The following is a 13,219-nucleotide window of genomic DNA, read 5'->3' on the forward strand; positions in this document are numbered from 1 at the left end:
GAGTTCGTATTCTTTAAACTGTTAATTCGTTGTAATTAGTGATGTGAGCTAATGCAAATCGATAAATATGTGAAGTTGACCAGTAACAACGAATGCATCCTTGTAAATAATAGAAAATGCATTGCATATTTTAGTATTTGAACCTCGATATTGCTGAAAAAAGCGAATATGTAAAATTTTTGATTCCATATAGATATGTATATTTATAAAAAATTTTAGTTACATATTTTGACAAATAATTTGGTACATACTTAGCATTTTAAAATTAACATATGTTTTAAATATGCAATTGTTTAGTCAAGTTAAAAATATTTTAATTTGTTTTTGCAAATGCAACTCTGAATAAGTAGACACGGCATATTAGTCGTTAATTGAATTAATCTTCTGGTTTCATTTACAATATTTTCACTTTTTCTTTTTAGAAATATGTATATACATAGCTTATCAAAATATGGCAATAAGCTAAAAACTAACAGTAAAAGTGTTATTGTAATTAAAAAAGTAATTAACTTACTTAGCAAGCATTAAGTAGGGAATTATGTGTAGACTGAGCAAAATATGTATGAATAAAAATTTTTGCTTTAGGTCAGGAAGGGGCGTAGGAAGTGAAACTACATACCGCTCATTTATGGGGTTACATGAGTTTCGTCGGGTAAAAAAGGCCTATTTTCAATAATATTTTGTCTATATAAAAAATTATTTATTTAATTCAAACTTTTTTGTCTTAAAGATACACATTTAAAAAATAATTTCTGAGATTTTCAAAAAAAAAAAAATTTTAACTTCGCCATGGTAACGTCATTTCCAGTTACCCCTCGAAAAAAGGTGCGTCCGCGTTGTCAGTATAGCCTCTGACAGGATCATTTAAAATGAAAAAAAAAATTTATGTGTTCAGTCAAGACCATAAACTCGTGCTCGAATGAAGGAAAAAAAGTTAAAATTGGAATTTTGGCAGACCTTTTTCCAACAAAATGAAAATTTCGGTCAAATTTGCTCGACATATCTTTTTTTAAAACAGTTGTAATTGAAAAAAGAATCTTTCGTCCAAGCACGAGTAAATTGTATCTCAAACACCTGTATAAATATCATCAAGATCGGTTGAGTAGTTTTCGAGAACTTTTGACAACCGACTTTGAAAACACAGTTCCGAGAAAAACGTGTTTCAAGTTTTGAGTAACAATAAAAGTGGAAAAAAATGTTTTTTGTAACTTACAGTGAATCGTCGATTCCTGGGCCATAAAGTAACATCAATAATTTCAAAAATCGATGAGACTTCCATGTTCCCTGATGCTGCAGTGTGATTGGCGGTGCATTGATTTGTTTCAATGTGTTCTTCGTTCCATTCTTCATATTCTGTAGTGTCTATTGTTTTTCTTCCTGAGTATACATGATACACTCATGTATTTTATCAATATACAAATCGTATATAGACTGGTTTAAAAATGAACTGCTTATGTTCATTAAGCCGCAGAATTTCTTGCATCCGACGAGCCCTAAGCCCAATATTCTTAAAACAAAAATGAACCGGCGATTTAGTTCATACATTCTTCCGATTTTTTTACAAGAGAAGATATATTTCGGATCCCATCGTTCACATTCTACTCTCACCCTCTTCATCTTCATTTTTAATAATGAAACGATGAGAGAGTTGAGAAAACCAAGGCAAAATCTATGATTGAATATTGGAGCGTGTCCTCTTTTGGCACTTGCTCTTTATCATTACCTTTTAATTTTTTTGCTGAGGTGTTCGTGAAGGAACTATCATCAGTTTCCGGAACTTTAGGATTAAAGGACTGTTTCTTTTTTCTCGGTCTATCTTTTCTACGAGCTCCGACACTATCTGTTTTCTTGAAATTTTAAGTATTATTTATCAACTTCACAACTGACACTAGATAACCAAAAAAATACCACGTTTTTAATAATTTTTATGATAAAAACTTGCGATCACCTCAAATAAACCTCGTCCTTCAAGGAGTAATCACCAAATAAAATATTTCAAACTAGTTGTCCTTAGGAAGTGAAAGTAATACACAACAATAGACGAGCAGCTGCTCCCTATACCTGAGGCGCGCTGACCCTTCTATACCTAACTTAGAGCGCACACCTTCAAAAGGCGGATCGACTTGAAAATTTAGGATAATATTCTTGAGATGTTGTAGAAATTAATAAGCCAAATCGATTTTTTTAACCCACGAAACCCATGTAACCCCTTATATGAATAGTGTCATAACTAAAAAAGGTCCATTTTTCAGGAGAGCGGTTTGAAGTTTTCAATTGTCTCTTATTAAGAAAATACTAAAGCTTTTTCTTGGGCATAAACGTTTTGCACTTAAAATTATGACGTTATTTGTGAAAAACATAAAGAAAATTCGCTGTCATAAGTTACATGCTTCGTTATTGCAAAGAAAAGGGTAAATCGTTGTGTTAGAACGTTTTATTTTTATGTTGTTTTAACTAAAAATATAATTTAATTAAATAGATAGAACCGCGGAATAAGGTTATTTTGAACTAGTTCATTAATATCTTCCTTTTTATTAATAGGAATCCCAATTTTAGAGTTTTGGTTTTGGGTATATTTTCAATAAACTCCATAATTCCAGATGCTATGTTCTTATCGATATTTTTATGTTTACTGTGTTTGCCTCTTTGCTCAGGTTCCAATACTTGGTTAGCAAGTTTTTCCCATTTTGCCGGTGCGTATTGGCAGATCATTGATATCAAGAGCGTTTTTAAAAAACAATTTTGCAAAAAATAAGCTTTATTCTTTTGACGAGGAGTTCTATTTCCGCCCACGCGCACGTAGTGGTATCTAGGCTCCACGATTTGCATACAATTAGAAATAAATTGCCTTTGTTTTTCAGTATCACGAAGTGCCCAGTATGAGTAAAATATTTCTTTTCTATTATCCTCGTTAAAATGTTTTGAATTGAATTTTGAATTATGTTGAATTCATATCGGCATCGGTTACAAGGAGGTTTTATTTCTCTTTTATCTCGAATGAATTTTTTCAAATTGACATTTTGTCCTCCACTGTTTCTTCGCTGGTCTAACCATAATTCGGTGAATCGGGGGCGTGTGTCATGTCATGGCACCGTCACAGTCTTCCGATAATGATGATAACCGTGGTAACACAGATGTGGAATTATTTTTGACATTTCACAGTTTCAAATAACCTAAAAAATTCTAATTTCATGCTTACAATATCAACAACAGTGTATCATTTTGAGTTATTACGGCTTGTTCTGCATTATCGTCGATACATTTTTCTTAAATAGTGACACATTGACCTTTAATACGAAGTTCTTACTTTTACACAGTTCTTTTTTATCAAATACAACGTCATTAAACCAAATACTTCATTCGATGTTTATAATTTTATCAACAAAACTGTCTCAAAATAAAATACTTGTAATAGGGTTTACAAGAAATTTAGCGAAATGAAAAATTTAATTACCTTTTTACTAATATCGATGAAACACAAAATATATATTGTAACAGAAATAAATCTTGTTCGATTCCCTTTATATGGAGCTAATGGTCGTGAAAAATCGAATTTCATTTATATTGACAAACGAAAGACTTTACTTAATGTTACAAACGAAATTCGATAGCCTTTAAGAAAAATATTTTTGAGAAGGAAAATTGTCATTAGCAAAAAAAAATTTTTTTTTAATAAATATTAGTGATTGACTGCGAAAAATGATTGACAATGGAAAACAAACATTTTGCTTTATTTTTGTTATTAATATTCATATTTTGCATTTTGTTATTGGCAAACAATGAATTGTTAATCAAAATCGAAAGGATACTCGTTTACTCGCTTGACTGATTAGTTGCTTATTTGCGTTTGAATAAATTTGGCATTTTCTGCATGAAGGTTGAAGTGTTTGTTGCGCCAAAATGACGGCATATAGCGAGGAATGTGACCCTGAAATTGACTGCTGCCCGATTTCGGCTCTTACAGGCACGCGCATACATATGTATATATATAAATAAAGATTTGCACATACATATGTATGTATGTAGTTATGCATGTATGAATATATATATGTATGTGCATATGTATGTATGTGGCAATTGGTGCTTTGTTCACTTTGATTGCTGTCATGCACGACAACTATGCATGCCTATCACAATTGCCAAATTCCAGCTGTCATAGATGCCACCAAATGCTCCCGGTACTACGTTTCCAAATATACATCCCTGTGTATATTTATATATAAGTATTGTATATTCTATTCGAGTTTGACATTTGACTTACTAAAATGTGCGCAATTATAGTTTAGTAGTGCTGTATTTACGTATTGACTATGGATTTGTGGGAGTTAAAATGTTTTTTGTTTTTATTCTCGTTTTGCTCAACTTCTTTTTAGCTAGCCTAGTATCCTTCAATCGTTTATTCGCCGCATTTATTATAGTGGAGCTATAATTAGTGAAACATTTTCGAGTTCGCAGCAGAAGTTTGAGGGCGCCAAAAGTGTGTCATAAGTTGACGAGGTAAGATTTCATAACTCTCTCTCACGTGCAAATGCGATGTGATGTCGCCAAATAATCCGCAGACACATGTGGAAAGTCCTTGTAACACTTTCACAGTTTATCATAAATGACATTTTCACAATTGAGTTGTATTAAAACTAACCTAGGGTCATGAACGCCATGCTAATAAGCATATGTGTATATCGCATATATAGTCGGTATTCATGCGTTAAGTTTAAAAATCTTACCGGAAGCCAGTTGTAGAAGCTGCTTGGAAGAAAGCGAGGTAAAACCATTTCAAAACTTCTTTCTTTAATTTCCAGCCTTTGCGAGATCAAGGTTAAAACAGCTCGGATCACATTTCTTTAGACATCCGGGTAAACTAGCGGAAAAATAGAAGACGTAAGAAGATTTGTAAGGGGTTTGAGGTGCTTTGTCGATGCATGCATGTCAAGTATCAAATTTTTCTAGTGCCACAAATAGCTGTAACTGCCTGTGAAATGTGCTTTGAATTTTCAAGCATATGAAAATTCCAACCTATGTGCAATCCAATTTTTATAATATTTATCAGACTGATTCCAGCAAATCACTTGTACATGTGTACTACTGTTGTTTTTGTTGTTGTAATGACATAAAATATGCCAGAATTATATTTGTAGACTGAGATAAAAATCTCTAAATTCGAATGTATTCAGGTTAAGCCCGATAAATGCAAGAACTCCGCCTCGTCATACAGTTTTATTAAATTTGACTGTTACTTTAAGTCAGATAATTGCTGATTAAAATATTATCTCGTCAGAAAAAAATTTTGTTTTAGATTTAATTCCTTAAAACGCTTTATATGGTATATATGTGAAAGATTATAAAAAGTTCCACAATTCAATTCATGAACTATTATTCTAGCATATTTGTTTATTGGAATTCTCAAACTTGGGAGAAGAGCAGCATTTTTTAAAGAATTTTGAGTATGAAAATAGCTTCAAATGGCCTACGTTAACGAAATAAATTAATATTTTTAATTTTCGTATATATATTATAATATTAAACACAAGCCAGAGATCGCAAAATGAATGAATGAATTATATGAATCAAATAAATAAAATCCCTAGCCTGTCAAACTGTCACCTTTAATTCGCAAATGCGCCCGCATGCACTAAGGTTACTTATACGCCGTGATGACACAATGTGATCTCTAGTTGACACACTCGATAGGCAATCAATTACAACAAAGACTGTCACCAATCTACTTTATAAACTATCTCAATATACTTGAGCCACATAGACTAGCAGAGCTTCGTACAAATTTCTAAACTTATCAAAAAAAACAACAATGCTGAAAGGATTCTCGTTGCCATTAGAAGAGAATGAAAAGTCCCACACATTGGGGCAAATACACAAAGCAGCGTGGTTGAGGAGAGAGTAATAATGCTCAAAGGGCTCATTGACTCCAAGTGCCACATAAACAAAGCGACGCCAGCATAGAGAAATAACAATATATACATACATACATACTTGCAAAATATAAAAACAAGGCATTGTTTTTGTTGTGAAATGAAAAGAAAAGTTCGCCATTCATGTCTACCGCACAATGCATTCAATGAATGGTGAGCGTCGCGAGTACAAAGGATGGTATGAAGGCATAATGCAAGTAAACGTGATTGGCGTGAGTAAAAATATAAGTGTGTGTGTGTATACATGCATGTATGTATGTAAGTATTGTACTATGTTGATATTTGCGCGGGCGTAATAAAAAGTTAGCATGACTTAAAGCTAGCACGTTTGAGTAACACAGTTACAAAAAAAACAACAACAACAACAAAAAGAACAACAATTTAACAACAACAACAACAAGAAAAATAAAAATGAAAAAAACAACTATTTAACAACAAAAATATTGTAAAAAAAAACAAAAATAATAAAAACACAGAAAACAACAACAACAAAATCGAGTTAGAACACACCGAAAAAGAACTTAGTATTGAAGGTGTCTCTGGCGGGAATGGAACAAGAAAAGAAAAATAAAACAGTGGTATACAATAAAAACAACAATAAACAAAACGAAAAACGTGCAAAAATCATTGGGAAAGTTGCCTGCAACATGAAAACAGCAAATGAACCGTGTCGCAGCCTGCGAGGGAGTGCAAGTGTTTTGGCTTTGGCCGCACTCTGCTCACCCTTTACACCGGTAGTTATGCCACCAAACTACTTACACCGAAGCTATTAACAATATCGTTGGCAACGTGGATAAATATGTGCCACTAAATGTGGCACATGGTATTTTTCGAGTACTCTTCGCTCCAACTTATGCCCCAATCGCTGTGCGGTGGATGCGCTCTTGAAACAGTCAACGCGCGACCACCGACTCTACTGAACCAGCTGGCATAATAGCCGGGATATCGGTATCAGCGAAATAATTGGCATTTGTATTGACTGCTTATTGCCAAACTTCGTTTCGGCTAAAATGAAAAAAAAAATTCAAGAAATAAAACTAATAATAAAAAAATGAAACTGAAAATCTAAGCAAGGCAAACCAAATCAATAAATACCAATTTTTATGGCATTGTATTTGCATTAATTATTGATGAAAATAGTAAAAATCGTGCTACAAAAGAGTGGAGCGGTTGTGCGCTTAAGGGTGTTTTTTTTTACCGTTGCTGTTGGCGAGTGTGCCGTGCGTGCGTGTAATTCAGTCAGTCTCGTTGTGAATAACATGAGCTAAGCTATATTAACAACCAAAACACGTTAAATACTTGAATTTGATTGAATCAAGCAGAAGCGCCTAAAAGCAGGCTATTACGGCGAAAATTAAAACGAGCGTGTGCCACACCAGCCAGTTTGTCGACAGTTGGTGCGCGTTTTTAAGACCCGCTTTAATGGCTTTGTCGCTTAGTACGCGTCAAGCGGTTTCGCAAATGCCATCCACCGCATGGCCACGGCAGTCACAGCAGCACCAACGTTCACCTGCTGCCATGCAGCAGAGTCAACAGCGCGCGTCCATGCACTTGCGTCTGCAGAAGCAGCATTCATTTAGCGAAGCCAATCGGACGCAGCCAATTGGCGCCGGCGGTGGTGGTCATTTCTTGGCTGCGCGTAGAACCGGTAGTGGTTACCTGACGCGTGGTCTCTCTGTGGATCGTTCGCTGGAGAGTATACGTCAGAAGACAGCTGCGGCGCATGAAGCGCAAAACAAACGCATTAGTATGCGAAAATCCGCTAAAAGTGGCGCTGTGGGATTGAAAGGCAATAAAAATGCAACTCTTGCCGAGGGGAAGTTCGGTTATACGCGTGCAGGTTCAACGTCGTCACTTTTAAAGTCTTTGGATCAAGAGTTGAAACAAGTTAACGGTCAGTTAGGGCAGCGGCAGCGTTACAGTGGCAATAGCGCGTGTGTTCCAGCAAAGATTGAAGATCAGTCTGAGTAAGTTCCTTTTACAAGTTTATTATATTTTTTTCTGGATATAAACAACCTTGGAAAGGTCTTTTATGAAGATCGTTATCTTGATTTTGATCGGTCCATTTATGTGACAGCTATATGCTATAATGGTCCGATCTATAGAATATATTTGGAGATTATAGCGTTGACTATTGTCCACCGATATTGTCCGACGTTTCCTTCAGGGTGTTACAAACTTGTTGCAAAATTTAATATACCCTATTCAGGTTATAATTTATATAATTTTTGAAACTAAAAGAAGTGATTTATAAAGAGTCTTTGAACTACGAAAAAGGCGGAACGTCAAAAGTTCGTAATAAAATCTGGATAATACTAGACGTTTGGAAGATCGGTTCTTTGTATAAGAAAATTATATGCGGTCCTCGGCATATATATATGAACTTTATATGGATATATTGAGGGACTATTATGTTGGGTTCCTTCCTAAATCTGAGAAGCAGTGATACCTCTGACAATATTCCCCATATTTATGACGTTTTTACCGACCATTGTCAAACTCAAGGGTAACGTTTCGGTAAATGAACCGCTGCTAATAGCAATCCGGTGTCAATACGATTGAGTAAAAGAACCCAAAACAGATAGCTTTTCGATGTGTACAAGAATTTGATTTTTCGTAGATCTCATAATAGTGGTGCTGGAGTAGAAACATATATTAGTAAATAATAGAATCCGAGAATATTGGAAAATAACATATTTACTGAAGAACAGCCAAATTTAGTTAAAACTAAGGTGGCAACTTCAATAATTCGAACTTTTTTGTTTGCTGGTTATTACTTCATAATTCGATAAGTGGAGTGAAATGTCAAAACTCCAAACTTATAAAAAGGAACTTAGAGATTCGGTTTGTCCAACTGCTGGTTGTTTGTATCCCCTACAAATAATAGAGTTAGACATAGGGTTATATATACATAAATGATCAGGATGACGAGACAAGTTGAAATCCGAATGGCTTTCTGTCTGTCTGTCCGTCAAACTGTCCATTGCAAGCGATAACTTGAATAAAAATTAGAGTATCATAGTGGAACTTGGTACACGTGTTCAATGGCAAAAAAGGTCGATTAAGTTAGTAGATGGGCGTAATCGGCCCACTACCACGCCCACAAGCCATAACTAAGCACTTAATTGAGATAGGGGGATTGGCACAGGGGATTACAATAGCAAAAGGCGCATGCGGTATAAAAATTTTGAAAAATGGTCATGATCCCACCCTCTAATAGGTTTAATGTACATATCTCCTTAATCACCAAAGCAACAATAACTATATAAGAACCCCTACCGATAGTGTCAAAATGGCTGATAACCCCGCCCACTTCGGGGTTAGGATTTTAGTCAGTTTAAGCTGTTAGTTCTTCAGGCTAATTTGTATTAATTAAGCCATCGATGATTTCACAAATCAATATTAGGAATGGAAAAGATAAAATGGTACTCAGGCATAGCTTCAACTTAGCCAGATAACTATTTGTTATAAATTTGATTCGTTATAAACTCGGTCAAAACATTTCCACTTCACCATTCACCAGCCTTTCACGCATTTATGTAATTTAATCTAATTTTAATCGAATTACATCCAACTTTTGTAACTCAATTTATGGGTAAATGGGTCAAAAGACAGCAAACCTTATTATATTCGCGTATGTATATAATGTCTGTCTGTATACAGTATACATGAAAAGTACCGTTGGGTATACCATAATAGTTTTGAGCTCAATTTCATTTAATAGTTCATAACTGTATATATCTAGTGTCTGAAATCACGATATCGTTCATTGAACCATATTTTTACTTTTATAGTTTCTAGTGAGCACTCTACAATTATTGCTTTATTTTTAGAACTCGGCACGAACACCCACACGCACACACACATTGGCTACGTAGAGAAAAGTGAATGTGGTGGTATGTAAACAATTTTTACATACTGACATTACAATAATAACAGTAAATGAATGCATTTGTGTGTGTGTATGTTTAAAATACTATTTCCATCAGCACTTACAAAAAACATAACCTCAAAGCGAAAAAATGAAATAAATATGAGAAATTGAAATGTTGCATGCGAATATTTGAATTTATTCACTTATATAAGACATATGGTATATATATATAAATGTATGTATGTATAAATACATTTTATGTCTAGAAAATTGACATGATAGTCGTTTTTGTAATTTACTTTTTACCGTTACCGGTTGCATAAATCAATCAATTGTGATGGCTTCAACAACATAACAATTATATGATTTTTAATATTCTTCGGCACACAAGAAGCATTCTTCATAAGCTCTTATAAAGCGTTTTCAGCAGGTAAACCTACATATATACATACATACATTCATGCATATGTATGCATGCAATTGATGTCATAGCGTTAAGGCGTTGCCCAATTGTCATGCAATAAATATTTTTGATATTTATAAAATCCTATTAAAAATCTTTGCAATGTTTGTTTTCGAGTGCTAGCTCAGGGTTGGACAATATCCGTTCAACTCTTAATATACATGTATACTTCTTATTATAGTACTTTCACTTGAAAATATTGTCAGTTAACTTACATGACATGAGCATGCTTGTGCATTTAAATTACCGTTACTTCATATGCATCACTTTCGCATTTATAGGGCAGAAAGTCTCAGCAGCGAGTCAAATACGCTGCTGCCACCATCCGAGCATCAGGTTAAAGCTGCAAATTCCTCGCCAACACTCAAGCGGCATAACAGTAAAGTAAATTTGAATATTGTGCTTTCACATGCTATTAATTACAAGCCAACAAACGGCAACGAATCCAATACCAGTGATATTGAAAGTGCTTCAGAAGTCACTGAGCACAAAGTAAGCAGATAATAACATAATAATTAAAATAAATTCTCAATATAGCTTACAAACACACGTATATACACTTATATACTATTTCATTAGCGCAAGACAACAACAAAAGCGCGTACGCTGCGCACCGATTTGCCTGCACGTACTCTTGCGCCAGCAGTGAGCACTACGGCTGCTGCCACTACAACAACAACTGCCAATGAAACTGTCCAACAACGTCGCGCACAATTTCGTTCTAGTCGCAATGTCACACTAAATACAAGCACTAACTTGGCAGCAAGTGTGCCCACCGCAAATAACGCCACTGTAGTTATTAATCAGCAGGAGGACGTAGGCGCCGCGCCCTTGATTTCCAATACTAGTGGTGGCGCATTCAACGCCGCACCATCGCTAATCGTACAGCGTCGACCGCCTTTGGTGCGTGCTATGTCTGCGCCGGTGCGTTCTCGTTCGCTCGATGAGAATGCCAAAGGTGTGTTTGCGTTTCAAAAACGTAAATTGCGTCGTCGTAAGCCGATCACGCGTAACGCCAGCGTTTGTGAGAAAAATGATGATGATGTACTTTTTGATTTGAATGGTGTTAATGGCAAAAAACCGCCAATATCGCGTACACGTTCCACATTGGCGGTCGATGTGATTACACTTGTTTCGCTCGTCAGCTCTGAAGGTAGCGACTCGGAAAAAGAAGATAGCCCACCGGAAACTGGGCAGCGCAATATAGAACGTTCGCGTAGCACTGGTGCACCCACATTGCGAAAGACGGGTAAATCAGGTGAGTAAATCAGATTTGGGCGCAACTTAATCGATTTATGTTGCATTCGATTGTTTGCGATGTACTGAATTGAAGGTATAATAATAAACTCTTTATTTTTATAATAAATAAATATTTTAATAAAAATAAGAATACTAGATACATAAATTCAGGGTTGCGAATTTATAGATTCAAAATTTTTAAATAAAAAATTAGATTTTAGTTTTAATACAAGATGTTGGAATTAAAAATTAGATTTGCAATTTGTTGGGATTCAAATTTTAATTAATTATCTGTGAAAAATTGAGATTTTAATTTTTAATCCCAAGCCTCTTGAATTTTTGAATTAATTCGGACTCTGATTACAGTTGTGATAATTAATTTTGTTGAGAATTGATATTTTGTAAGAGAAATATTTACATTTTAAAAAAGTTTTAACTTGTTCCATGATATGCAAATAAAAATAATATTTAGGGTAATTAAAAAGAAAAAATATTATAATTAACTTTTAGTTATACTTGAACTTAATATTATTCGATTATTTAGAGGTTTTAGCAAATCATATAAAAAATTATCAGTACTTTTGAAGTACTAGTGGCCCTAAATATCAGATTATTTAATAAACCTCTAGTAAACTTATAAATAAAATACTCTCTCAATATTTCGATTATTACTCATCACCATCCCTAACGAAAACTCTATTTACTTATTGCCAGTTTCCTTCCAAGAGAACTATCCCCCAAACTTTCAACTTGCTACAAAGGAATATTCACATATGATACGTCGCGGCTCAATTGCACCATTAGCTGCACGCTTACGCTTTAACCGACCACCAACAGCACCGCCAGTATCAATTTTCATGAGTGAAGCAAATGGCAACAATGCAATGACAACAAATACCACAGAAAACTTGGAAATCAGCAATAATGGTGACTCAAATGCCAACAATGTCTTGGATAGCACGCAAAACACCGCGAAAGGCGCAACCGAGCTTGTATGTAATGACAAACAAAACGAAGAATATATCTACCCGGAATACGTGCGCACATTGAAGGAGCGCGAGTGTTGGAAATTATATCGTAAAATGTCTGTTAAAGGTGTTAGTGTCACTTATGAGACGGTGTTGCGTGGCATGCTGACACCGACTGAATTTCGACAAATACAAAAACAACGTGAAATTGAAGAAGCAAAAGCACGCGCTTTGGAAGAGGAGAAGGATGCAACACTTGAACAACAGACACCCACTTCAGCAGTAGATCGTTTAACGCAGAAATTGTTGAAAAAGTAGTTGAAATTTCAAAAATATATATATTCTTATCTGAATACTGCAACTAAAATATAGTTTAAAATGTAATCATATATACTATATGTAGTGAATTGTTGCACAGTTAGGATAAAGCTTTGTTATATTGTGCATTTTTTAATAAAATTCACATAAGTGCGCTTACTTAGAACATTTAATTTTGGATTATTTTTTATAAATAAGAAATCGGTAAGTAGTTAGCAAAGCAACAAACAGTATTCAGAGTAATATTGATAACGATAGTCCATTAAACATATTAAATACACGCATTCAGTATAAACTATATTTACTAATTATTATGCAATGTTTTCGTACTTATCGCATTTTATTTACAATAAAAGTTTTTAAATTTGATATTTGTTTAAATTTGACCTAAGCCCATTTAAATTGACGCCCTTCCGATAAGATATCCTGT

At 34.5% G+C, this 13,219-nt stretch overlaps 1 protein-coding gene and 1 long non-coding RNA gene across 2 annotated transcripts; one reads left to right on the forward strand and one right to left on the reverse strand.

The window, feature by feature from the left end:
* Positions 1 to 3,030: 3,030 nt before the first annotated feature.
* Positions 3,031 to 3,434, reverse strand: LOC118680982 (uncharacterized). Its single transcript, XR_004976612.2, has 2 exons — positions 3,200 to 3,434; positions 3,031 to 3,101 (listed from the first exon to the last, which is right to left on the reverse strand). It is a non-coding gene; the product is annotated as an uncharacterized lncRNA (long non-coding RNA).
* A 3,055-nt stretch (positions 3,435 to 6,489) lies between these two features.
* On the forward strand, positions 6,490 to 12,910 carry LOC106622817 (uncharacterized). The gene is made up of 4 exons (XM_014242123.3): positions 6,490 to 7,894; positions 10,546 to 10,756; positions 10,844 to 11,522; positions 12,218 to 12,910. Exons 1-4 carry the CDS (start codon positions 7,350 to 7,352, stop codon positions 12,787 to 12,789), a joined length of 2,007 nt encoding a protein of 668 aa, XP_014097598.3. The 5' UTR covers positions 6,490 to 7,349; the 3' UTR covers positions 12,790 to 12,910.
* Positions 12,911 to 13,219: the final 309 nt, after the last annotated feature.

This window comes from Bactrocera oleae, chromosome 4 (assembly GCF_042242935.1).
Source record: "Bactrocera oleae isolate idBacOlea1 chromosome 4, idBacOlea1, whole genome shotgun sequence".
Classification (NCBI taxonomy): domain Eukaryota; kingdom Metazoa; phylum Arthropoda; class Insecta; order Diptera; family Tephritidae; genus Bactrocera; species Bactrocera oleae.

Excerpts from the sequence above, each read along its gene's own strand:
- LOC106622817 (XM_014242123.3), top strand. The coding sequence starts at position 7,350 with ATGGCTTTGTCGCTTAGTACGCGTCAAGCGGTTTCGCAAATGCCATCC. Across the intron at positions 10,757-10,843 it reads CAGAAGTCACTGAGCACAAA|CGCAAGACAACAACAAAAGC; the intron begins GTAAGCAGATAA and ends CTATTTCATTAG. Across the intron at positions 11,523-12,217 it reads GCGAAAGACGGGTAAATCAG|TTTCCTTCCAAGAGAACTAT; the intron begins GTGAGTAAATCA and ends ACTTATTGCCAG.